This window comes from Ammospiza caudacuta, chromosome 3 (assembly GCF_027887145.1).
Source record: "Ammospiza caudacuta isolate bAmmCau1 chromosome 3, bAmmCau1.pri, whole genome shotgun sequence".
NCBI classification, from domain to species: domain Eukaryota; kingdom Metazoa; phylum Chordata; class Aves; order Passeriformes; family Passerellidae; genus Ammospiza; species Ammospiza caudacuta.
Genome location: NC_080595.1, coordinates 86360436 through 86388140, shown reverse-complemented (window position 1 = coordinate 86388140; position 27705 = coordinate 86360436). Strand labels below are relative to the sequence as shown.

At 35.4% G+C, this 27705-nt stretch overlaps 1 protein-coding gene across 1 annotated transcript in view; it reads right to left on the bottom strand.

Moving 5' to 3' along the window:
* PXDN (peroxidasin) overlaps nucleotides 1-27705 on the bottom strand; it is an 81794-nt gene that overhangs the window by 4890 nt on the left and 49199 nt on the right. The window contains exons 12-20 of the mRNA XM_058801765.1: nucleotides 27257-27415; nucleotides 24109-24221; nucleotides 22957-23113; nucleotides 19377-19485; nucleotides 18781-18938; nucleotides 12849-14352; nucleotides 11864-11998; nucleotides 10530-10738; nucleotides 2256-2376 (exon numbers count right to left, since the gene is read on the bottom strand). Of these exons, the coding sequence (XP_058657748.1) occupies nucleotides 2256-2376; nucleotides 10530-10738; nucleotides 11864-11998; nucleotides 12849-14352; nucleotides 18781-18938; nucleotides 19377-19485; nucleotides 22957-23113; nucleotides 24109-24221; nucleotides 27257-27415 (2665 nt within the window). The remainder of the gene's footprint in view (nucleotides 1-2255; nucleotides 2377-10529; nucleotides 10739-11863; nucleotides 11999-12848; nucleotides 14353-18780; nucleotides 18939-19376; nucleotides 19486-22956; nucleotides 23114-24108; nucleotides 24222-27256; nucleotides 27416-27705) is intronic.

Sequence of the window (27705 nt, the reverse complement as noted above, 5' to 3'; positions counted from 1 at the left end):
TAGAAAAATTATGTATTTCATGCAGGGATACGCAAAAAGTTGTCACCAGTGACACTATACAGCATCACATTAAATTCAGCCCTGATCTCCAACAGGAAAGCAGGCTAAAGTAAGGGAGTCTTAAATAGTGTTCCCTCCAATATGAAATTCACATTTCACATTCTGAACCATAGATTCTTCCTCTACAGGCTTGTACCAAAACAAGTATTTTAAGAAATATGACTTTAAAAAGGAGAAAGTTGCATTTCATAAATAAATGAGAAGTACTTCTAGGTATGAATATTTTTTTAACTAACAATTGACATCAATACTGCTTATAGTACACAAAAACTAAAGTCTTTTGTCTGCAGTGTTTTGTCTTTCCAGCTGATATCTCATAACAGATATATAACACTAAATTGTGTTAATCAACTCAATCTGTTAATGAGAAAGAGTAACAAAAGGAACTGTCTGTAACTAACAATATATTATCTGGTACCACTTGAATAAACAGGCATTCAAAAGTATGGATAACACTAATTTTTAAGTCTCTTATTACATTAAGATCCTTGAATCCATTTACTTTTTTAAGGATTCTTGAATCCATTAATAATTACAGGCATTACTATTTGGTTAGCATGTCATCTCCAGTGCTAAGGGATACCCAAAGAATGAACTGAAATTCTCATATATCAGCACTCAGGATTTATAATCTTACTGCATAAATTAAACCAGCACTTCCTGGCAGGGGTTCAAGCTACTCAGTTTCCCATAGTTTTTAATCTAAATTAGAGAAAAAGAACTCTAAACAACATAACATGCCAAAGTTCAAGTAAACCAGCTGCTATTGTGTAACAAAATATTTAATCTTCCCCACCTGTCCAAGTTATTGAAAATGAGAAGCTAAAAAAAAGGAGGAAAAAAACACAAATGCAATTTAAATACAACACTGAGCATGAGAACTCATGGGAATGTTCAGTGACTGAGGTGGCTCTAGCTTTATTTATGCTACAAATGAAATATTGTAAATCTACTATTTTGTAGTCCTAATTAGTAATTGGACTGAAACACAGTCAAACGAGCTGGTACTTAAATGTAAGGGTTTTTTTTTTCTTGCTTTCATTTTGACTTAATTTTACTCCTATTACAACTTTAGAATTATGGGACTACGCACCCTTAAAAAGTCAATTGCTGTTTTGTAAAGTTTTCTAGCAGTTCCTTTGCAAAGATGGATAAAACATCCTTCTTCAAGGATTACTTCAAAGGAACCTTCCTTTTCATATTATCTATAGACCAGCTTATCCATAGCTGCTGTCTTCTCTTGTCTAAAATCCTAACACCTAAAGGATCTTTTATTTTGGGACAGATTCCTCTCAATTGAGTGGAACATAATCATAGTATTCCTTCAAGTACTAGAACACCTCCAGAGTATTTGAAATTGCTGAAATTCATTTACCTCTCTATGTATCTGTCTAGATGCTTTTCTTGCCAGAGTGGGTACACTCTGCTAGATCATCATCATCATCACTCAAATAGAAAGTTTTATTTGTTAAAAGAATGCATGCTGAATAGAAAGAGCTGTAATTCAGGTGTCTCAAATTTGTTCATCATGAAGGATCCTCACAAGAAATGGTCTGAGCAGAACTCATTTCATGTCACTAATTCGTAGGTAAGTTTTCATTCCCATGAAAGGGCAAGGATCTGTACAGCTGATAATTTGTGACTGAAACTGTGATTAACTTCCTTGCTATATTTTGACGATTCGGGAGTTATAAACAATATTATTAGCACTGCTGTTCTCCATTCCTGCTTGAAGTATTTTGGGCCCAGGAGCAATCCTTATCATTATCACAAATTTTTATGCAACTGAAATCACCACTTGGTATCCTCCTATTTCTACAGGAAAATCTAGAAGGTCCAAGTAGGAAATGAAATAATTTAGATTAATTTAGTTACTGCAGGCACTGTAGGAATGTGGCATTTCATATCTCCAAATTACACTTCATTAGTGACTTTTTTTTCATGAAAACTGCAGGAAGAATGAAAGTACTATACTTATACTACTCACAAAGAGTTTTACACAAATTTGAGCTTGAAAAAAAGTGGTTTATTATTAGCAGATATGCAGAAGTGTCAGAATAAAACACATCAATCATAAACTTGAGAAAGCAGGAACTGGAAAAAAAGTGGCATGTGCTCCCAAAGAAATCATTCAGTTTCATTCCATTTTGAAAAAAAATGTTTTTTTATAATTCTTTTTTTAAAAAAGGCCTCACCTTACTGATTTGGACATTTTCATTTTCTTCAGGGGCTTGTCCTCCTGAAAGCTGTAGTCAAGAGAACGTCTTCCCCGAAAGTGATACGAAAATGCATTAAACTGTCCTCTGGTTCTACAGTCTGAAAACAGACAAGAAATTACACATAAACAACAGCATATTTCAGCAGTTACAATATTAATATGGTTTGGCAGTGTTTTCTGTATTGGTAAAGGCAAGTCATACATTCAGTCTCATCCCTCTGGAACTGGTTGATGGCAGATGAATAAATCTCAGTGATAGAATATTTAAGCTAGTTAGATGCAGAGAATGTGATTACCCACAGACCAGCTTTTTAGTGTGAAACAAAGGAATAAACACAACTTTAACAAACCCATATAGTGCTACTTTATTCTTTTAACTTCTGAAATTTTCACTCTCTTGGCTTTTAATTATTTTCTGGGCAAACAGGGCAGCTACATAGGAAGAAAAACAATGACAGAAAAACCGCTTTGTGGGTACTTCATCTATCCCAGCCATTATTACTTGTTATTTCTGCCATCTGAAAGAGAATTTTCAATTTAATTCCAAATTTGCAGACATGCTTTATAGGTTGATGAGACTGATTTCCAAATCTGGGGAATCTGAATGTATCACCAGACCCTAAACTCCTTCCACAACAGAACAAAAATCTCAAGCCTGAAAATGAGCTATGACAGAAATCTTCTCCTAAGATCTGAAGAGGAGATCTTGGCAGCATGAAGAATGTCTTTCTTCCAGTTCACTTTATTTAGCCTTTCAACCACAGTGAGTATTTGGAAAGAGTCCCATTTAAGACAGAAAAGCAAAACAAAATAAAACTGCAACAGCGCTTGATAGAGGAGACAATGAGAAAATAGAAGTTTTCTCATTTCTGTTCACAGAAGCTTTAAAGCTACAAGTTATAATGGGCCAAGCTGAGGCAGGAACAAACTACACGATCAACTGCTAGAAGCAGAGTCTGCTAAAACCAAAGGGAAAGTCTAAATAAAGGACGCCATAGGCATTTCTCAGCTAAGTCTGGTATTAGCAGAATTAGCCATGAAAGCAACTGAACGTGGGAAGGAGTAATTTTCCATAACGTTTCTCTTCATTTGCACCAAAACAAATTAAATCAGAATCTCGGTAATATTTATAAAGTATTTTTCTGGAATTTAGATTGAATACCTGAAGTATTAACACAAATTACTGCAAAAGTTTCAAGTCTATAAACACTGCTTAAATGAGCAACTGGAGAAATAAATGGAAGGTTGCTCTGATTACAAAAAAATAGGTATCTTGGACTACTCTTAATTGTGTTGAACTTTTATGTATATTAAAATATTATAATTTCTCTGTTAGGAAAAACTTATGTTTGTCTTAATGGCTTAATATCATTTAAGACATAAAAAAAGAAGAGGATTACTGACAAAAAAAAAATTCAGATCAAAACCAATATCTACAGATCATTCTTGAACACCTTATCCACAATTCCCCTTCCCTGTGCTTTCCTTGCTGTTAGTCCCATTCTTTAATAAATGCATTACTTTCCTCCTGTAACAACAACACCCACTAAAGAACTACATGCTATTTGCTGCCAACATATTGTTCATTCTTCTTCTGTGTTCTGCTGTTTCCCACATAACCTCCTTGTTGTCCACTCAGAAAGTAAACTCATTCAGATGGGAACAGACCCATGTGTCTGTAAGAGGCTTGGCATGAAGGCATTTTTGAAAACCCTTAGACACTTCTATATTTAGTATGGTGAGAAAAAGGATCATACTGAAAGGTTCCTGAAGAATGAACTAATTCTGGTCAGGGGAATTTTTTCCTCAAAGCAATGTGCTGCTTAAAGTTTCCCTGAGTATCACAAAGTCTCTGGTTTCTCTTGAAAGCAATATGTGAAAAGTTTCTGCTATCCTCCTTTGTTTAGTAACTGCTATAGTCATCTTACATAATACAGATTTTTGGGGTTTTTTTTGTACAATAACACAATGGCCCATTGTTTTTTTCATTCTTAGGTTGTTTCTTAGAAACAAAGGTCTGAAATCTTGGGAAGGTTTTATCACCTTAGACTGGTAAATATGAGAATCATATGTTCAGTGGCAGCTTTAAGTACACAGATCTGACTTTCTGAGTTTTTCAAAACTCAAATATGCCAATGTGCCAAATTACCAGCTCATGTTGTTGGTTTCTCTTTCAGGTAAAACAGGGAGGAATGTCACTGCTGAGAGGTGCAGGACAAAATGCATCAGCTTTCAGACAGCCTAAATGAAGAAATTCCTTCTCTCTCCTTTTTTTTTAAAAACTTTATTCTTAATAAAGAATATCTTAGCAGTAGCAGTAAATAAATTTTAAAAAAGCCTGAAATTCTGCTTCCCCCCCTCCCCAGCTTAACCAATATCTCCCCAGATTAGCTATACCCATTTAATTAGCTATATACCATTTAATTTTCTGCAGAAAAAGTGAATGTTTAAAAGTGACCTAAGAATTCTTTTTCTCTGTGGACAGTTTTATCTCCCAGAAGTTAGCTACTGTTACACTGCAAGTGTCAAGTTGATCCATTTACAGAATCACAAATAATCACAGAATAATTTATGTTGGAAAAGACTCCTGATATCTTCAGATCCAACCTTTGACCAAACACCCCCTTGTCAACTAGACCATGGCACTAAATACCATATTCAGTCATTTCCTGAAAAATTCCAGGGATGATGACCCTCCCACCACCTCCCTGGCCAGCCTGTTCCAATATATAAAACCCTTTCCATAAAGAAATTGGCATTTCTATTTGTATATGGCAGCCATGTCCATATATTTAGAAAATCCAGTTTCCCATGAGGTTTAAAAAATGCAACTATTACATAAATTGGATAATAAAAAACCTGATGGAGAATTATAGTGCAATCTTAATTCTCTGTGAACCACTCCTCAAAATCTAGGCCATCTAGAATTAATCTAACAGTAGATTTAAACAAAACAACTTGAAAGACTGAGGAAATGTGAAGCAAAGCACATATATCTATTTGATACTAGTTTGATTCTCCAAGATTTATTGTAGTGAATTAGGTTGCTTTTACTGTAAGCATTTGTATTAAGAACTTGTAGACATGCCAGTGGGACCAGTAAAAGGGTGGAGAAACTAAAAATATCTGATGTAAAATGATTTTTTTTGAGTAGATGTTTTCACAAAGCAGCTACTTAAAAATTGCACAACATAGGAAAGCAACTTTTCACACAAAATGAAGCCCTAACTCAAAACAGTTGCTTTTGTTATTGCCAAAATGGGCCACAACCCTTCACATTGGACAGTATATCTTAATTTCTTCTGTTGAATAAGACTTTCTAACAAAGGATAAATTGAACACCTCCAAAAATGTAATGTGGTGGTCTGAAATCCTACACTACTCTGCTCAGATCAGAACAGATGTCTTTTGTAAAAAGATTAGTTAAACATCTGAAAAGGAAAATGTATAGGAGGCAGATGATGAAGTAACATCTGCATCAGTTGTCATCCGCCAGCTGATATACTGGGGAATTTTAAGAATAAAGATGTTTTCTGTAGTTTATCTCACAGCTCACAGACTGAGCTTCAAGATCAGTCTATTACCAGAACTAGAAGGTTCAAATGTTGGGAAAGCAAATGTCGAGTTTGATAATATATAGCTAATGATAAGACTAAAGATATTTAAAAACATATCACACTTTCATGATGTAAATAGGTCTTGGATGGTCTTCAGGTAGATAAAGGAGAAACACTAGGTTCTTGACACCAAACCAAAGCAAATCCAACCTCTCCAGTGGAAAAATTAAATAGGACTAGTTAGGGGATTTTGAAGATCAAAAATATGCAGCTTTCGGAATACAAATCAGTAAGAAAAAGTAATTTCAGACAGACTGAAAATCCGTGGAAATTTTTCAAATAAAGACCCTAGGAACTGTCCTGCTCACCAGACTGTGAAGTCAAGAGTGTCTTAGAAAGGCAGCAACAGTCCATAGAAAAGAAGGATATCCTTCAGCTGCCTAGATTTGTAGAAATCACTGAGACAATTCCATTAGGATGCTTTCCCACCCATGTTGATCTTAGAGTCAATGAACACTGACATAAGGCGAGATTGCAGCCTGACTGTCCTCCAGAGACATCTCTTTATTGCCAGCAGTGGAACTTGGACAGATCTGGCAACTGAGTCAGGAGTTTGAATTTAAACACAATGTTTTGGCCTGTTGTTTTCCTGTTGCTCTTTGGAAGGGATGGCAACTACTGGCATGAAACTCCTGGTAGCAAAGACAAAGCAATGTCATAACTTGTCTCCTTATTTTATGTTTATGAATGGAGAATTGTATTTAATGGATCGTAGATACCTGAGAAAGATAAAATATTTTTGGTTTGGATGAAATACAAATAAAAATACTGATTCTCTCAGTAAAATTTGTAATCATACAAAAACACTGGGCTATATTAAATACTTCCACTCAAAGATAAAAAGGATGACGTCTTTATAATTATAGACCATGGAACTTAATTTTAGTAGCCTGGAATAGACTGAATTGTTACTAAGCTAACAGACACTATCTTTAAATGTAAATTTAAATGTACAAAGATAATTTGAACATAGAAAGCAAAGATATATGACCTGACCAAAGCATACAAGTTCTGGGTAAAGACAAAATCTTTTCAGACATAAATCACATCATTTGGGAGTTCTTGGTGAACAATATCCTTAGTCAAAAGAGAACTTCCAGTCTCACACAGAGATTTCTGTTAACATTTTAAAGAGTTATTTCCACTATAAAGCACAGAATTTAGTGCTTTGCCCAGTGCTGTTTAGTGTTCTCGTTGAAGATTAAAGGACATAATGAGAAGTGCATAATAAGAGATTAATGTTGTCAGTAGAGAAGCAATAGAAAGCATAATTGTTTCTTTGGTCTTAAAATACAAGAGTTCATAAACATAGGTCTAATATACTGAAAGCATTCAGATTAAGAATGTATCTTAACTCTTCTAATGAAATTCAGTGGGATTAAAATGTTTGATCATAATTTGTATAAGGCTGTATTCCTGAATTAAACAAACAAATAAAGAAAAAGAACAATATCTGACAGAGGAGATAGGCTGTTCACTAACTGAGAAATAGTTAAGAAAAATCTTTCCAAATCAGTTTACACTTATAAGGATGACTTGCATCTTATCTGAATCACTTCCTCCAGGGTCATTGTCCATTGTCCTCCTGGGTCCATGTGAAACCTCAAGGGTTTTGACATAAAACAAAAGGTTAAAGAAATTTTTTACTTCAGCTTACAAAAAAAAAAAAAAAACTCCACAAAACAAAACCAAAAAGTGTGAAACTTTTAAAGATTTACATTTGAGTAATCATGAAAACCTACACTGATTACTTTAAAAAAAGAAAACAAATTCAAAGTACACTTCTTGCACTAGAGAGCCTGAAATAAAGCACCAAAAGTTTCTTGTTTGAAATATTTAAAGCTCGAGTGCTCTTTGCACAAATAAAGAGCAGCAGCAAATCCAGCAATTACTCATCATCTCTGACAGGACAAAGAAAGATAGAAAGTGAAATAAGACAGAAGAAAACTTTTGCACTTCAGTGGAACTCCTACTTTTTGCCATAATAAACTAGTAATTCTGTTGTATGATTTGCTAATTGAAATCTAAAGTCAATCTGTTCTTTTTATTATTATAAAGAGGAATAATTCTTTGCTTTATAAGAAGGAAATGCTATCATTATTTAAAAATCTACAATGCAGATTTTTATAACTAAGAAATTTTTCTATTCTTCATATGGAAAAGCATTTTGACTTTTAACAAAACAGGAAGGACAACAAAACCAGATGTGTTTTTAACCAGGCTGAAACAGCTGAACACATGGGTCACTTATGAAACATACATAAAGGTCAATGAGCAATCTTCTGTATGTGAAATTTAAACTTAGGATAATTTAAATTTTAAAATCATTAGAAGCATTTTAAATCTGGAGAGGGATTAAATTTTTTTTTCCTTTTAAATAATGAACAATAATAAATTTAAATAAACAAACCCCCTTAATGTATTCAACTCAAAATGCTGTTCCTGAGTGTATGCCCCACCTCAGAGAAACAGTGGCTACGGAAGGAAAGAAATTTTTTATATCAGCTACTTAAACTGGATTCCACAGAAAACGTCACCATCATTCATCTGTGCAAGAAAGCAGTTCAAGCCACACATACTTCACTTTCTCTTCATTAACCCCTGCAAGGCTTCAGCAGTTCAGAAAAAGGGGATACAAATAGGAATTTTTTTATAAAACAGTACTTATTTACCCTTACTTTTGCTGGACAGTTGTCTAACTGTGCTGCATCCAGTGGTATTCTCTGGTAGCGACTTTCTTAAATGAAAGTGCAAACTGGGTTGTTGAACACAAGAATACTCTAAAGACTTTCCAAAAATAACATCTGTTCTAAAGGGCTCAGTGATAATATAACATTTAGAGAATCAACACATAATTTCTCAGAACAGCTTTATCTTTTTTACAAATCAATATAAAATATGTATTTGTGAAACTGTCTGTCAAGCTTCATGAACCATGGCAAAGAGAACTTATCCTGAATTTGAAGAATGTGCTTTATTTATGGTAAAGCATTTAAAGAGTGATAATTGATTTTCTCCCAATGTTTCTGGCATATGCCAGGGAAATTTTGAAGACTTTCTGGAAGACTTTGTATTAAAATTACAATGTGTCAACAATGTCTAGCTTTTTAGAAACTATTATCATTAATTTGGGAATGGCAAACCTGTTTTTTAAACATTGTTTCAAAACATCCAAGTAACTTACCCCCAAGTAACTTTAAAAAAAGCTGTAAAAATTAGAGTAAGGCCTGAAGGATGTTGTATATGGGGAATACTGTACAAGATCTTATTGAAAATGAAAGTATTTATTTCTGTTAGTTTCACACTGATAACTGACATTTTGAACAGTCTTCAAGGAAGAATTTCCTTAGAGAGTGATTATTTTAAAGACTTGTTAACTGGATAAGACAATACAGTAATCAGTTTAAAAGCTAAGTTATGCAGTAAATTTGAATAATAAATCTCTATCTACCTTTTTAATTATGAGTGATATCTGAGTTTGTTCTCATGGTACAGTCACATGACTGTAAATCCTCCCTCAGTATTTACTGTATCTGTAGCAGACTGAAGAGACATCCTCTATCAGTTTAACTTTTACCTTTTGCAATAAATTCTGAGCTGTATCGCAAAAGAACTTGTCATTGTGCACAATTATATTTTACCAAAAGAGTTAAATAGATAAGACACTAGTGGAAGATTATGACTTCTTTCAAAAATGAAATCCACCAGTTCTTTACACATGCATGTCTTTCAACAGAATATTGAATATCCTACTCAGCAGTAGTAAACTCAAGAGAATCAGCAGTAGAAAAGATGAAGAACACAGATCTGGATACCTTTCATCAGCAAATCTACAAGGTATTAGTAATCAAATATATTAGGGAAATGATCAGATTCTAATAATATCAACCAATACTACCCTTATCCTCTGAAATAAGAGCAAGGCTCTTCATACTAGGAATTTGTTTGACAGCAATTTCTCAATAGTAAGAGTTCCCAAAATTCCTGAATACACTTTTACAGCCTGGGCATGCCATTTGAATTTTGTCCAAAGAAAAAGATAACAACATTGTCAAGGAGATCTCAAGAAAGAGAGGTCATCGTCCTCTGAAGCATTTTGTTGTTGATGCTACTGAAAATCATTCTGCACGATCCAGAAGATTCTCTTGGGAATGGATTCTAACTATGTAACAGTTGCAGAGAATTCTGATGTGACGATGGCTGAAGAGAGGCCACGCAGAAAATCTGTGAGATAGAAGCCAACAAACAGGCCACCAAGCAGTGTCCTGTGCTTCATGCAGCTAAACAAATCCTATTTTAGAAGAAAAAAAGCTTATTTTTCAGGAAAAAAAAATTACCCCATGCTCCTAACTTTTGAAGGAGATGGCAACGAACAAGAATATTTGTCCACAAAAGAAAAAACCAAGTAAACAATTATCTACACCTTGCAAAGCTCAAATCAATGTCATTTTTATGAAGTGGTTATTTAAGATAGAATATGGAATGATTTCCCACTTAACAGGGGCTATGCTTCAGATTACAATTTGTAATATCTTAACAAAACCCCCAAAATAGTATAATATCTTCTTAAAATAAAGTAGACACTTAACAAACTACATACACTTCACTGCCCCCAAATCCACCTCTATACAGACCTTCACAGCAATCTTGCCACATTCTGAGGTCCAGTTTAGGAATATCTTCACAGCTACTATATCCATGAGGGAATTCAGCCACCTTAAAGACATCATGTTGTACCCTGGTTATGTTGTCACCATTGTCACACAAAACTCTGGCAAGAGATGTCTGCTTGATCTGAGTGAGCTGAGCAGGCGTGAACACACCTGGGTTTTCATACCATAACCTGTAATCTCACAGAAAAGACAAGTCTGCTAGTGAAAAGAAACAACTGGCAGTTTTTCAAAGATATTTCAATACTGTGTTCAGAATTAAATGAATTATCTCATAAATCCTGTTCTGAACATTCTATCAAGGGACTGATCCAAATGCAAAAAATCTTGGTTCCTGGTGTCACTTCAGCACTAGCTGGTCTCATGCTGACACTCTGAAAGGGATGAAATCTTCAAGGAATTATTTGATTTCTCTTCTATTCTCATTTTGATGACTTGAGTATTTCTGGACATATAAAATGCCACCAGACTATGAAGTTAAAGGTTCTTTTAAGTAAGAAACTTGAATGACCATAATTTCTTTCTTTAGGCAACCTTCTTATGGTCATGAAAAAGTTTTGATGGAATTGCTGAGATTAGAAGAACAGTCAATCTATTTCTAGTTGACTATAAAGATAAGTGAGATGATTTAATTCACCAGTGATTTTTTTTTCTGTTAAACTTTTTTCATTACTATATTGATTCAGAGACTTTCTCATACATGCTTAGCTAATTAATTATATTCAAGAAGTAAACAGTATGGTTTCAAATAGTTCGTTTTTCATACATAAAGGGCTAAAAGCCTGTTATCAATAGCAAATATAAATAATACATTACCATAAAAAGAAAGCTTTAAATGGAAAAGAAAATTTCTTAAGTTACTGATTCTAACAGCTTACTGTTCAGACTGCTTGCATTGTAGTATGCATAGGGGTTATATATAGAAATACTGTTCCAACCTATGCTTAAGTAACAACCACAATTTCTTTGCCAATAAAATAACTCAATAACAATAAGAGAAGCATCATGCACTTTTTCAAAAAGGCAAGTGACTTAATACCTAGCAAAAGGAAACTCAACATGTGCTGGCTGTTATGTTTTTGGGGGTCAGTATGACATTCACCACAAAAAGTAACAGAATTAATAAGGAATCATGGCTTCTAGCCATGTTTTAAACATGTATTCTTCATCTTTTCACATGTATTTTAAAATCATAAATGAAGATAAAGTACAGTTTGTTTTGGAAACATGACATTGCAACTGTTATTAAGCATCCTTAAGTTAAAATTCATTTTGGTTTCCATGGTATTTTAATGTACCTGTCTCCATCCCGAATACGCCTGAACTGTGTGCTTAACAGACACATCAAAGTTGGCCCCAGTCGACTCCCTGGAACTAAGTCTTCCACCATCAGGGCAGGAAATAGGTCTATGTTCAGTGGGGAGCCATACAACCTATAAATTGAAAAATACAAGTATTGAATAACAAATATTTTATATTAACAAAATAATCATTACATGGTGAAGCTAAGAGATACAAATAATTCACAGGAAAAAATGTAGTGATAGCACTACATCTTTTGTGAACAAGCTGTGAGTGTATACACAAGAAATCCTGCAACACAGGTTGTACACACCAGGTGGGTCTGCGTGTCTAGCCTGCAATTTATTTTCTCCTAGCACCTTTGTTCTGATTTCTTAGAAATGTTTTTTTTTTTTTTATAGTTTGTCTTTCCTGTGCCTCTGTGCACTCTTTCTGTACACTCTTTTTATATTACTAAAGCTGAGACTAATTATCTTTAATTTTAAGCAAATAAGCTAGGGGTGGCAGGTTGATGTAGACTTTCAAACACTGAATCTCTAAAAGAAGAACTGATTACTGCTAGTGAAGGATGTCCAATGATAGTACAGTGGACAATACTGACAATTGTTTCACTGTACAGAATTAATGGAATTAAGCATCTAAATATTTGCATGAAGCTGGCATTTAATATGACCTTACACTGAAATAGCACTCATATTTAACAGCATTTACAAAGCTAGGCATTTCAAATTAATAATTTCATGAACACATGCAGTATGTATTACAGTATATATACTGTATATATTCCTACTGTTCATAGAGATGCAGAAGTAGAGAAATTATCTGAATGTGGAAATTGTTAACATCTATTTTCTGGTACTGATGGGTGCTTCTTAAAAATCCCATTAAGTCTTAGCAAGTATCTTTTTCTAGATAAGACATTCAGATAAGGCTTTTGCATGCACATTTAGATAATTGACTTTTTCTTCACCTCAGGCTCACCTGCTAAGTTTCTCCCTGATTTCAGGATTCTTAATTTCATTTTTCAGATCTTCAAAAGTCTGAGCTGAAGAAAGATTACAGTAAACTCTAAAATCATGGTAGGGAGGAATTCCATGATCTCTGCCTCTCTGAATATTCATAGCTGCCAGATCTAAAGCCACAGTACGTGCCATGGAGAAGAGTCTTTCTGTTAATTCTGTATTGAGTAATTGTGAGGGGACACGCATCTTACCAGCAACACCAAAAAATCCCCTTAGAAGTGGATCAATGCCTCCTTCATTTACAATCCGAAATGGAGAGAAGAATGCCTTGTGAAGAGGTAGATGGCCTTGTGGAATAGGTTCAAAGTTTTCATCCAGTCGATACAGAAAAGGATTAATGAGTGTGTGACCAAACCTAAAAGCGGCAGTTGCAAACTCATTAGTTATGCCAGAATTAACACTGGGATCATAACCCTTATATTCGCCAAGCATCTTCATGCCTACCTCTCCAAAGATCTTAGGGAGCCAGTGGCTAAATGTTATGTGTTGCATTTCTGCACCCACAATTTTGCGTGTTTCATGATATATTGTGTCACCGTCCCAGTGAGGATTGAGTTTCAGTAGCTCTGTGGCAATTCTGTTGTGCTCTCTAAACCACAATGTGTGGATGCTGGTAAGACCCAACTGTTCGTTAGAGCGCTGATCACCAGCTAAAAAGCAGGGTATTGGGCTCTCATTCTCATCTCTCATACATTCTGTTGGTGGGCCAGTGGCAAATGGAAGAAGGGGCTTGCCAGACCTCTGTACAATGCCCTGCCTCAGAAGACCCCTTTGACTTGCCAAGTCTCTGATTTCTAGTGCTTCATGGTCTGAACTGCCGTACACATTGGATGCATCAATGTACGAAGTCAGCTGGTTGATCTGTTCTCGTGGGTACACAGAATTCATCAGGAGAGATGTCATGCCGCTTCCACAAACTGGGCTGGAGCGTACGAAAAACATGCAGCGCGCGCCATTTCGAACTCTGGGATCGTTTGGTGGTATCATGATTGAAAAGCACGGAGGATCATTTGTACAAACAGAACTGCAATGCTGACCATCTGAAAACCTGGCCTCACTCAGCGCAGCCACGGTGAGGTCAAGGTCATGGTCAAGAAACTGACCCCACTGCATGAGCATGTGAGTGTACTGGTCATCAGGAGTTATGGTTTCTGTGCCGATCAGAGTAGTTGAAACCAAGCGAGGCATTGGGAGCGCGTAGCCATTGGAGAGTCGTCTGGGTTCAATTCCCCGAGGCAAATTAAATCCATTATCATACACTGACTTTAACAGACGTTCAAAAGCTGTCAGAGAAGCGCCCCACATGGGGTGCTGAAGGTTGTTGCATGTTCCATCGTGTGTCCTGTATTTCTGGTGGAAGCACATATCAGAGCAGTTGTTCACTCGTCGATGGGCTGTACAGCCTGAGAGATTGGCTATCAGATTCAAGTACTGTGGGGATACAAGGTCATTATAGTGATAACCTGAAAGAGAAAACAGAGAAAGAAAACTATCAGAGAATTCATAGACTCATAGTCCCCCCACAGATCATGAATGTATTTGAAATGCTATTTTGTTTTTTATTTTATTTACATTTCCCACCAGATTAAACATCCCTATTTTTAGATAAGGATAGCAATAATCATATATGCATATGTGAGTATTAGGCCATTCGAACAACTTCACAACCACTATGTCAGGAGGAAACTTTCTAAAATGCCAATTCAAGTACAACTTTTACAAAATGATCACAAGAGGAGCTCACTACTTTTTTGGTCACTTAGGAAAGCAGAGATATTTTCAGAAAGAAAAGCCTCATATTGAGACAAGTAGAACATTTTTCTCATATTACTAAAAGCATTTTAAAAATGTCAGCAACACTTAAATGCACTTCAAGACTTTAGCTTTTGAGGCTTGCTTATTCACTGAGCAATACTATTTTGTTTTGCTTTATTACAGTGAAAGTTGCAGATTTTAAGAAAAAAAATCAATGAAAAAGTAAAATGCCACCAGCAATAGAGCTAAATGTGGAATGATCTCTACTAAAAATGTTGTGGAGTAACTCATATTCACATTATCCTGGATGAGTTTCTATACAAAAGTAGTGTTTGTGTAGCATTTGGCACAGATTCCCTCTGCAATCCACACCATTCACCTCTGGGACTAAAACATACTTATCATTTTCCTGTATTTTTTTCTCAGTTCACAGAAAAATAATACTGACAAAATATATATACTGTAATTCATTGGAGTTATGTTTTTAGAACCTCTAACTAAGGTTATGTACTGCATGATCTCTGTTATGGTATGATGGCATGTGGAAGGACTGAAGACCATAAGGTCTTCAGGTCCCAGTACTGTGTTGGCTGACTGCAAATAGTAGAAAAGTCAGCCTGTGCCTTGTCCTTGCTGCCTATTAGGAATCATTGTAAAAGTGATTTTTACTTAGTAACATTTGAATTTAATTTCAAGGGGGAAAATTCTGGTTACATCTACATTATCAACTTGTGTGGATCAAGAGAAATGTCTCAGTAAAGTAAAATTTTTGCTGCTGAGTAAGCATACCTACTAAGCATACCATACCTACTGTATCCAGTAGGCTTTCTTGAGAAAATCTTTACTTTGTGCCCCTAGACTGAATGTGGGCCTGGGCCTGATTTTTCATTTAAGTTGAAAAGAATTCACATTGTTCAAGACCCTATCACAAATCATGCCAAGGGAAGTAAGGGGGAACAACTTCAAAAAGGAGCCGCTAGTCCAAAGCAAAAGGCACACCATGAGTGACTAATGGATATAGAGCGTGGATGAACAAGGTTCCAGGATCCAGGAAAAAGTCCAGGAGGTGGAGTATTTGGCAGCGTAGATGTACATTTCACTAAGTAGAAACCATCATACACCACCAAGGATCTTGATTTGGAAAGCTTGCAGTCAGGAATAAAACCAAACAAACAGTATAAAGGCAAAAAGAAAGAAGGAAATGAGTGAGTGTAGAGGGGTACTGTGCTCCCACAGGCTTCAGGAGTTCCCAGCATGACGGCAAGCACTCAAAAATATGAACTGAATGCAGTTTTGCAAGGGGTCGGTATCGGTCAATTGCACACAGTTAGGAAATGTTATTTTTAGTCCTGAGCTCAGTCCCAGTGTGCCTGCAAAGACAATCGTCTTCATTTAAATTCAACACATAAACATGTGCTAGGCACAACTGGCTCTCTGCCAAATTCCACAATGCAGGGCAATTGCAAACAAACTACCTAAAGCCCAGCCTTGTCTTTGCCTTGAAAGGGACTGGGTTGCTCAACTCAAGGTTGCTCAGCCAGGGAAGCTGTTTTCTCAGCCTCAGGCTATGAGTACTCCATGTGGCTTGCAAGTCAAAGCAAAGATATCAGAGATTTAGTGCTTGCATTAGGCAAAGCTAACATGCTCGTGTAGACATACAGAAACTATTTTATGGAATATTCCACACTAGGAAAAAAGAAAAACAAACCACAGAGCTAAAATTTTAAGTGCCACTGGGTAATGCAGCAAAATACACACTTTGAGGATAGAATTGATAGATAGCATATTAACATATCCTGGCTACTGGGGCAGTTTAACTCTAGAACTGCGCCCAGAAAACTTATCTTCTTTATAATAACACTGCTGTTTAAATTATCATCATTCATTATGGAGTTGTTTGCTTATGATAATTATTCATTCAAATAAACATTTGTGGTTATCCTGATTGCCACCCCGATTTCTGAAATCAAGTTGCGAGCAAAACTCGACTGTGAACCTTTCGGATGGAATGACCTTCAGTACAAATTTAAAATAAAAGGCTCAGGTTCTCTCTTTAGAAGTTCAAGTGGGATGTAATGTCTTATGATGGATTAGATTTTGGCTTTCTGATGCCAGTTGCTAATCCTTAATTACCTCTCACATTATAGGCACTAGCTTTGCCTCTACTCTCTAAATGGCTGGGTGCTGGGCATTTCCAGTGCTTAGAAGCTGCCTAGCTCAATTCACATATTAACTTTTTTTTTTTGAAGCAAGAAAGATGTTTCATAAAGTCATAGAAATATTGATTATAAATGACCTCTTATCCAGACCAAGTTCCTGCTAGAAGTAGAGCTGTTTCCAGCACTAGATACCTGTATAACTGGTCCAGGAAGCTTGAAAAACTGAGAAGTCTGAGACTCCTCCACCTTTCTGGATTAGTTGTTTCAGTGCTGCACTGGTCTTCTGGAGAGAAACTGTTTCCTAACATCTAACCAAAACTTCCATTAATGGCCATTCCCCTTGTTACACAGTCTGGCACTGTGAAAGAGAATTTGGCTACATAGTCTTTCCTTAGGATATTCAAAGGTTTTGCAAAAAAAATAAATCTCTTGACTAGGAAACGGTCACGTTTCTCAACTGTTCTCAGTACTAAAGTGCTAAATAACACCTTTCATTTGGCTCTGTATTTCAAAATAAAATGAAATAAGGACAAAAATTGCTATTAAAAATTGGAGTATTGGCCAATTTAAATGAAAACAGATTTATTTTATTATTCAAGTTTCCCTAAAAGCCAGGTTTCTTTGGATACTGTAGGTCTGAAAAGTAAGAGAATTTCCAGTATCACCGAAAGTTGCCTACTTTTGTTTTTATTAACTAATATCCATAGGCTTTAATACCAGTTTTTGGTAAACCTTAGGTGTTTCACTATTATGAATCCTAGTCAACCCGTTCTCACACATCACATTTTATATATTGCTAGTACTGTATATTTATAGCATATATATTCAATATTCTTGCATATGCATCTAATCAGAGAACCAAACCAAACAGGGTGGCTCTTATAATACATCAGCCTTCAAAGAATTTTGAGTAAGGTTTTGTGGTAAACAATTCATCAAGAATTATCTACTCAGCTCTAATAATGAGTAACAAGCTGCTTTCACTAGCAAATGTGACAGTACACCACAAAGCTTGTTGCTTTGGTCTTATAAATACTTGATAGTTCATGGCCAGTGCTAAAGTTTTCAGAAGTTACAATAAATACTCAATTATAAATATCAAAAAGAATATAATGAGTAAAAGTATTTCCTCTAGATTGTCAGTGTAGTTTTTGGCTCTGTCTCAAGTCTCAAAAGCTCTCCTAAAACTCTATCATTATTTCCAAATGCCTCAATCCTATGTTTCAAGCCTATCCACACATATATCTACACACATTAGCTGTATGTACTCCAGCTGGACTTCATGAGTTTGACTGGAATCCAATACCTAAAAGGCAGAAATTAAACATCACACTTTTTTTTGCTAGTTATAAAAAACAACAAGAACTGTGTTTCTCATTACATCATGTCAGTGTTAAACAAAGCAATTAGCTTAGTTTGACACTCATTTACAAAGTAGCAAATAATTCTTTGAATACTATTGTGGTACATGCAGAAACCTTGGTTTGTAAGGTATACAAATCCTTCTTGTTATGTCATATTTTCTCCTTGCCAAGGCACGCTGATATTAAAAGGTTTTTCTTAAAGAAACAGGAACAAAACACTACTTATTTTTATCATGCAACAGAAAAGTCTGTTCTGCTATGAGCAATGATCCTAATAAATAAACACACAGAGAATTAACAAACAGGATACATTATGCACTTCCATTATGCACTTATACTAAGTTCAGCCAGCAGAAGAATCAGAATCTGAACTTTTTCCTAATATGCCAGTATGAGAAAAAACACTCCACTCAGAGAGCTGAGTTATATAGTGAACAATGTGCAAACCAAGGATGGAATTTGGTAAAGATTTGCAAAGTCAAATACTTCACTGATTTCAATGTAATGGTTCTGCAGTTGGGACCAAACCTCAGCAAATTAATGTCTCCTGAAGTATAATGACTTATAAAGGCAAATACACGTCAAAACAGGAAAAAAAGGAAAGAATACTGACTTGTTCCATTCAGGTCAACCATTAGACCATCTTGTACATGATCTTGAATAAGCTGTAAGGTCCTTTCAAATATTTCCCCAGCTCTTGCTTGCTCAACAGTGTATGGGTCCCTTGGGTATCGAAATAAGGCTAGCAAATCATTTGGAGAACGAGGACGACTGATAGATAATTTGGAAAGAAATAGTAAGTGTACACAGGAGTTACAAAACAACAACACTACATAAATCATATAAATGTTCAGCAACATGATTAGTACATACCTTGGTTACTCATCTCAAAATGGAAGGCAAACCAAGAAGAAAAAAATTCAATAAAATAATAAAAAATTCAATATTTAGTAGTAATTAAATGTTTAGTAACATTTTAATGTACATTATCTCAGCAGAAGAACTGCTGCAGTGAACAGAGATCTGAGCAGGAGTGTATGAACAATAAGAATCCTTACATGTTAAACTGTTAGTATTCTCAGAAACAACCAGACACTAACAATGCCTTTTAAGTGACAAAATGGTTTCTTGTTTAATAAATCTCCCATTATTTCTAGTATATACAAAATTAATTCTGACTTCTCAATAAAAAAATAAAAAAGGAGATACCTGTCAAACAGATGTGTACGTGTTGAATTTATTGCTCTGTCAACAGTTGCAATTGCTTCCACAATTGACGTTTGTACAAAAGGATCTCCATTTCGGCTGACATTAGGAACTAGAGAAAAAGGAATTCACATGTTATTGCAAAAATGGCCACACACAAAAAGATACATCCATAAAACAGTCTAGACACGACATCATTTCAGTTCTACAAAGTAAACCTTGTTCTTTAAGTCTTACTTCATCCAAATATAAAATTCTTAACCATTTTGGAATGCTATCAAGGCATATTAAAGTAGAAAAAAATTAATTTAAAACAGAAGTTAACCTAAGCTTAAAAGTCATCTAGCTTATAACTCAAAACCAAGATAAAGATAAATGCATACAGTGTTTACCCATCCCTTAATTAGACCTACAATTTCAAATGCAGGCGTCCAAATCAAAAATTAATTATTAAGGGTTTTTTTCTGGTGTTGGTATCAAAAGCCTGATCTATAACCACTGAAATCAATGCAGATTTCCCCTTTGATTTCAGCTAGTTCTGAATTTGTATTGAATTCAATGTAAGAACTTAAAGAGCCTACAGGAATGTGCTGCAAGTGGTACATAATAAGCATCATTTACATCATTGAATGAACATAAATTAACATTATTCTTCTCCTGGTCTCAGTATAATAAGCAACGCAGATTAATTTTAGAGGGCAGTAAATGTTTTTTTAATTTAGATCACTACTTGTTTTCCTACTTTACAATTATCTATTTACAATTTTTTGTTTCCTATTTTACAATTATCAATTTACTTTACAATTATCTTTTTAATACTAGATTAAACCTCACATGCTTAAATGCTATTTAACAACCATATACAACACTGGAAACTCAATAACGCTTAGGCCTTTTTATACAGTGCTTTGTTGCAGCTGGATGTTTGTACAAACTACATAGGACTAATAACCTTCCTTTCAGTGTAAACTAAGAACTACCAGATCCAGGGGCAACAGCTAACAATTTCCAGAGTGTGTTTAGATTGGAGAAGTCACACAGGAAGAAGGGTAAAGCAGGGAAAAAGTCCAAAGCAAATATACTGGTATAAAATCAGCAGATGTACAAAATCATCTGACATAAAAACTGTTGTTTATAAGCTTTGCATTATTTCTTTTTTTTTCCCTATGCAACTTTTCATTATTCCTTCCTAAGTGGCAGCTTAAATTGTCTCTACATGAGTTTCATAGTCTAGACCCACTTAATCAAACTTAACCATCTATACCATCAAATAAAACAGTCCCTGGAACTCTATAGCTGCAGATGAAGCCCCTTTCAGTGCCCTGAGGCCAGTCTCAGGCTTTTGGCAATATATTCCCAGCATCCAAAATCAGCTGACCCTTTCCACACTGCCTGAGGGCAGTAGTCCCTGATCCATCCTAATTACCAGCTGTACTTGCTTGACAGCTTCATTTTCAATAGCAACCATACAGAAACACTATCAGATAAGCTACTTATTTTAGGAAGAAATGGCATTTACAGGTTTAAATCTTAAGTTTCAGCTGCTTCAGCATGTTTGTGTGCCTTGAATGATGTAAACAATGCAAAATTGCAGTCTTTAGAAATCCAGTGGCTGGTTACCCTCCTCAGTGCTGTCTACATTAGATGTAAACTTGGTGTTTCCTTGCAGGGCTATCTTTCTGATTAATGGTATACGTGGGCTGAATCATAAACCTTGGTCAGATGTTAACTTTTCTGTACTTGATTTTTGTTTAGATTATTTATTGCTAGCAGTTCTTTTTTTAGACTGATAAACGTTAGAAGTTAAAGCTCCTTGTAAGAGTCTCCCACAATACTTTTTTTTTAATTTGGGCAGGGAGGGGGAATGACTCATACAAAACAATGGAAAAGGATAGAAGAAAATGGCTCAAGGAAAGGATCTATAAAATATTATCCAACACAGTCAGCAAAACCTGTTCACAGCTTCTATACACTTGCCTTTTTTTGGTCTCAGTCTTAGGAAAGTCTTTTGATTTAGAAACATTCATAAAAGAATGTTTAAAAGAAATGATGGCAAGCGAGGTTTTAGTATTTTCTGGCTATGCCATTATAAATACAATCTACACAGCAATTAACCAGTACTTAAAATCTGTCCACTTGTCCTCCTTGATCCTCTTACAGCATCAGCTTTTAAAGTAGCCACAGCAAAACAGTATCTCATATCCCACTAGTTTGAAGGAGAAATTTCATTTATGGCTTCAGATGGAATGCAGATTAATTAAGTGTAGTTTCACTAAATTTAGGTTTATTTGTGCTATAGTTTAAAAGAAATTACCCATATTACAGTTATGTACTGCAAATCTGCTAATAAGTAGTTTTGTAGTTTGCTGATTTCAGCAGATGAGAAGGATCAATTTACACCTGCACTAAGTGAATAAAACTCATTTCCACTGGGGTTTTATTTCATCTCATTGTTTCATTTTTCAGCACTCTTAGTGACTTGAGAACTAGCTAACCTTTCTTAAACAAAAATGGGTTTTTGCTATGCATCTCCAGAGTAGCCAAATGAACTGATTTTCATAGACTTCCTCTTCCATGTAGATGGAAACTTATTACTGAATGATTCCCAGCCCTACAATTTTTCTCTCATGCATAATCTCCACAGATTATTCAAAAAATATATTTCATAGAAGAAAATATAAAAGTCTATTAAAAGCAACCTAAGACAGGTAACATGGTAGTTTTATTGATACCATGGCAAACAATACATTAGAAAAGTCAGAGATAGATTTTTATCAATTTAGTAAACAAAATACACAACATCCCAAATAACACTGGGAAATAATATCCAATATATTGAAGATATCTTCACACTAATCTTCAAAATACCAAAAAATTACTGTTCTATATTAATCTTTTGAAAATACAAAAATATTGTCTCATATTCCCTACTGAGACACAGAAATCATACAATTTCTTTAATTTTCCATGAAAATTTAACTGAAAAATCAGTTTAGTCAATGAGTCAGAAAAGCACTAGGATCAATCTTTGTAGCAAATACATCTCCTTAGCTTCTTTTGCTGCTTTATTGCCATTTATTACATAGTAATAATTGATAACTATTATTTGCCATTATTACTTTCAAATAATTAGAACAAGATCAAATATTCTCCTTTTCTTTCTGTTTTCTCTTTTAGCTTCTTGAGGTCTGTATGATGTTCCTGAACTGTTTTGCAATAGTTGCAGCCTAATTTTCAATGACATGCTGTAAGTGTCCCTTTGAAGATGCCAGAAGACATTAGTCAAGTTATTTCTAAAATTTAGACTGGGTATTTGACTAGCAAATTCTAAAAGCTCTAAATAATATCTCAGGAAGAAAGTTGAAAGATTAACTTGAGCCCAAAGCATATCTGGTTTTGGAGCTTAACACCTAGGGATATTCCTATTATGATATTACCATCTTAGCACAATATGGGGGAAAAAAAAGAAAGAATCATGGGAGGAAAATAGACACATGAATAAAATAACTAATTTAGTATTTCGACAACTGTGTTTCACCTTACATGTTAGACAATTAGGACAAAACTGAGTCATGTATCTTACCATTTACACTAAGCACCATACTGACAGAGGAGTATCCTATGGTGTTCCTGGCCACGCACTCGTAGCGCCCCTCATCGGCGGTGCCGACATCGCGAATGGTGAGAAATCCCTCCGGACTAACATGGAACTTCCCGCTCTCAGTTACCTGCACTCCGTCCTGCAGGAAAGCCCAAAGCTGACTCAATCAAAACACACTCATTTTCATACATTATTTTGTTGTCATTTTTTTCTCTTCTGCTTCTATTTTTTGTTTTATATTTCTATTTCGTATGCCAAAGTCACAGTCAGATAGTTTTAAACAGGCTTATATAGAAAAATCACATGTACTTCTAGAATGTACATTATATTTCTTTACTTCTAAAATTACTCACTATTACAAACCAAAGTATTTTAATAGGCATTCACCACATAAGATCTATGACCCAAATACAAGATAACACCACTTGAGAAAACACACATATTTTATTTTTCTCAAAATTAACCAACTGAAACAGATCTCAAGAGCTTGATGTATATCAGTTCTTCATGTGCTACATATTTAGAAGCTATTCAAGGTTCATTAAATTTCTAATATTCACTAATTGAAGAACATAATCAGAAAAAATGAATATCAATATCAGCAACTCATTAATTCACTGGTAACTCTGCTAATACTCTGTAGTTTGATATAGAAATTATTACATGAATGGAAATCAAAGCCACAAAGAGGTTACCAGAAAGTTACCAAAGCCTGTCCTGATTGGTCTCAACACAGCAGTATCAAATGGCTCCAATACACCATTTCTTATTGTTTTATATCAATAATATCATTGAAAGTGTGAAAATTAGTAGGCTATTCACAAAGAACTGTCACTAAATACAGACCTTTTAAGGTATACATTATGAATTTTAGCTGGTCTGCACAGTAATTTGCATAACTACATATGTAAATTTATCTATATAAAATTCAAGTTTAGTATCTATATGCATGCTCTGTATTAAATACTTACTGACTGAACTTCAGGAAATGTTTTCAGACACCATAGGAAGCAATAATTTGGCAATGTGCACTTTCAATAATTAATTATGAAGAGATGGAAAGGCCATTGCCTTTTTGCAATAACTATGTATTACGTAATATGTACTACATGCATATTATGTAATATTTAGTACCTTATTCCATGTAATGACTGGCTCTGGCTCTCCTTGAGCACTGCATGGGATCTGCACATTTGTGCCCACCTCCACTGTCATGTCACTGGGAACACTGGCAAATACAGGAGTCACTAAAAAAGCCAAATGATACACTGATATATTATGAAATACAACTTGTGCAAAAGACAATCAAAAAATAGGTCAGCACTCTGGTTTTATCAGTTACTGAACATTTCTTAATCTATTACATGATTCTACCTGCAGGCTTTTAGTTGCTTATAACTTTGTTTTAGGGATTAAATTCTCTTTGAAGAAACTAACTTCCCATGGTGTGGATGTATATTCTTTGCTGGATAAAAAACTGGCTGGATGGTCAGGCCCAGAGATAGTAGTGAATGGAATTACATCCAGTTGGTGGCCAGTAACAAGTGGTGTTCCCCAGGGCTCAGTACTGGGGCCAGCCCTGTTAAATATTTTCATCATTAGCTGAGGAGATGAAGTGCACCCTAAGCAAGGTCATTGACAACACTAAGTTGGGCGGGGGTGTTGATCTGCTGGAGAGTAGAAAGACTCTACAGAGGGAGCTGGACAGGCTGAATAAATGGGCTGAGGCCAATTGTATGAGGTACAATCAGGCCAAGAGCCAGGTCCTGCCCTTGGGTCACAACAACCCCTGCAGTGCTGCAGGCTGGGGACAGGGCGGCTGGAAAGCTGCCCCATGGAAAAGAACCTGAGGGTGCTGGTTGAAGCAGCTGAACATGAGCCAGAGTGTGCCCAGGTGGCCAAGAGAGCCAACAGCATCCTGGCCTGTATCAGCAAGAGTGTGGCCAGCAGGACCAGGGCAGGGATTGTCCCCCTGTACTCAGCACTGCTGAGGTCACACCTCGAGTCTCGTGTCCAGCTTTCAGCCTCTCACTATATATAAGACATTGCAGTGCTGGAGCATGTCCAGAGAAGGGCTGGTAACAAGTGACAGGACAAGATGAAATGCCCCTAAGTTCCACCAGAGGAGCTTTAGATTAGATATAGGGAAAAATTTTTGCATAGAAAGGGCTGTCAAGCACTGGAACAGATTGTCCAGGGAAATTGCAGAGTGACCATCCCTGCAAGTGTTCAAAAAAAGTGTGGATATGGCACTTAGGGACATGGTTTAATGGTTAACATGGTGGTAGTGCTACATTGACAGTTGGACTTCATGAAAGGTCTTTTCCAAACTTAATGAATCTATGACCTTATTTGTGATGTCTCCTTCAGGATGATTTTAAAGTACTCTAAACTTCTAACATAATAGGCTAGTAGTTGTCAAAACCACTTAAGTTCCATTAATTTAGAACTCTGAAAATAATTTCTGTTAATAGCTAAACCTGTACAAAATCATCAGAATGAATACTGCATTAACTTGTCATCTTTATTTTTTTGCTGTTTTAATTTTTTTTTTGTAGCGATAACTGCACTTTCTCAGATGACAAAAGCAAAGTCTTCTACAACTCAATCAAGTGAGTCTCTCAGCTTGACTTGCTGAGGCACTGAGTCTTGACATAGCTCCTACCTCCATGACACCTATGAGCCTCAGCCCTTAAAACATCAAAAAATCACCTTCAATTCTAAGGACAGAGTACACTGTTACCTAAATCCACCGTGAATAAAATTAATGTGCTTTTAAACTGTAATTTTTTCAAATCCAAACTGATGCCTGGCACTCAGATATCACCATAAGAAGCACATACAAGATTATGAAGACATTAAGAATGCTATTTCTCCTGTAACATACACTGCTATGTTACTCATGTCATGATACTGATATATGGGGGGGAGTGGGAGAGGTTGGAGGCTGTGCTTTTACGGAGAAGTATGTGGTGCCATTGCAGTCATTTATATTACCAACCAAATCTAGCCCGACTGTTAAACTGTAGATAAATGCCTCTAAAGGACCAGAAACCAGTTCAAATAAGGCATCCAGAGACAGGTGTCCAGCACTGGGAGGTAGGAGAGTCTGGCTGTGTGGATATGAGCTGAGTCATGCCAGCAAACAGACCTGGACCATTAATCTGTGTTTATTAACACTGACTTAACCACAGTGACCAATGACTAAACATTCCTCAGATGAACAGCCCTTTTGTTAGAAGCCCAAAAGAAGAAAATTTCTCTTCTTGCACAATTGAAAACAGCATTGCAAATAATCTGTGGAGAGCTCCAATTTCATGATACATATTCAGCCTTTAATCTTGCATTTACTATCTGACTGAATTTTGCAACCAAAGTTGCACAAAAATTGTTTTATTAAACTTTACTCAAGTCCAGTGAAATTTAACACTGCTAGAAAGCTATAAAAATTTTTAAAACTGATACTTGTTTTATATTATCTTAATCAACATTTTATATAGGTTAAAAAAATGTCAATTTTGATTAATCTATCTCCTAATACTTCTCTTAACTAAGAAAAATCAATAGTTTTTTTTTTTCTGACAAACTTCTAGGCTCATTTGAGCCCCTTTTACTAATACACAGTTTTAAGTTAGGTCAGTAAAAAGAAATGTTTTGAATTCCATGTTTTATCTCCTTGAATTCAGTTAAACATCAAAGTACTTAAATAAATTATGAATGGTAATATGATTTTAATTTATCCTAGAAGTAACTTACTTAGAGTTTAATTGAAAAAAAGCATAAAAATGGAGTTTGGAGTTGGTGTTTTAGGACTTTCTTTTGTGTCAGTTTTATTTTCAGTACAAAGAATGACTTTTCTTAGTGAAGTTCATTCTGCTTCTGTAAAAGAAAGTGTTCTGTTTCTGGACATGAAACATTATGTTAATAACACCACTTGACTAATATTATAGACCCTCTTTGTAAACTAGACTTTTCACAACATAAAATATTTTCCAATGCATAGGAATACTGTCATCCTCAAAGCAAACCTCCACTTCTTACAAAAAAAAAAAGTAAATCAGATAAACCTCTTTCCCAGAACACAGACTGTTCTAAAGGAATGATACCCTGCACAAATACTGGTAAATGTCCAGACATGTTATTTGTTGGAAACCAGCTGGGATCTACAAGGAGACACACTCAGAAAAAAATCACACATGGTACTGTGTATTTTCGTGTAAGCTTAAATATTTCTCCTTTTTCTTTTTTTCCTTCCCAGCAGCTGTATGTGCATGGGCTGTACCTCTGGGCTGTACAGTCAGGTACACAACGATGCGCTGGGATCCGATGATGTTGACAGCTTGGCATTCATACTGTCCCTGGTCATGCAGAGCAACCCTGGAAATCCTCAGCGTCCCAGTGGAGAGAACTAAATGTCTTCTGTCAACAGACAACTGGCCTCCTGAAACACACAGCAACACCATTTGCTCTTTATAGCAACAAAGAATTTTTCCTTTGTGTCCAAGAAAGGGAAACCCAGGTTTCAAATTTGATAAAACACTGGAAAATTTTAAAGTTTCTTAAAATTAAAAAAAAAAAATCAAAAACAAAACAAACAAGAAAATAAGTCTGAAACCTTTACTTCTAAGAAGATAAACATGAAAAGCAAACACGTTATGCATATACACACAATCATAATTCTTACTTCTTCTCTGTTTGTGGTAGAAATAAATATTTTTCTTTAAGGAGCAT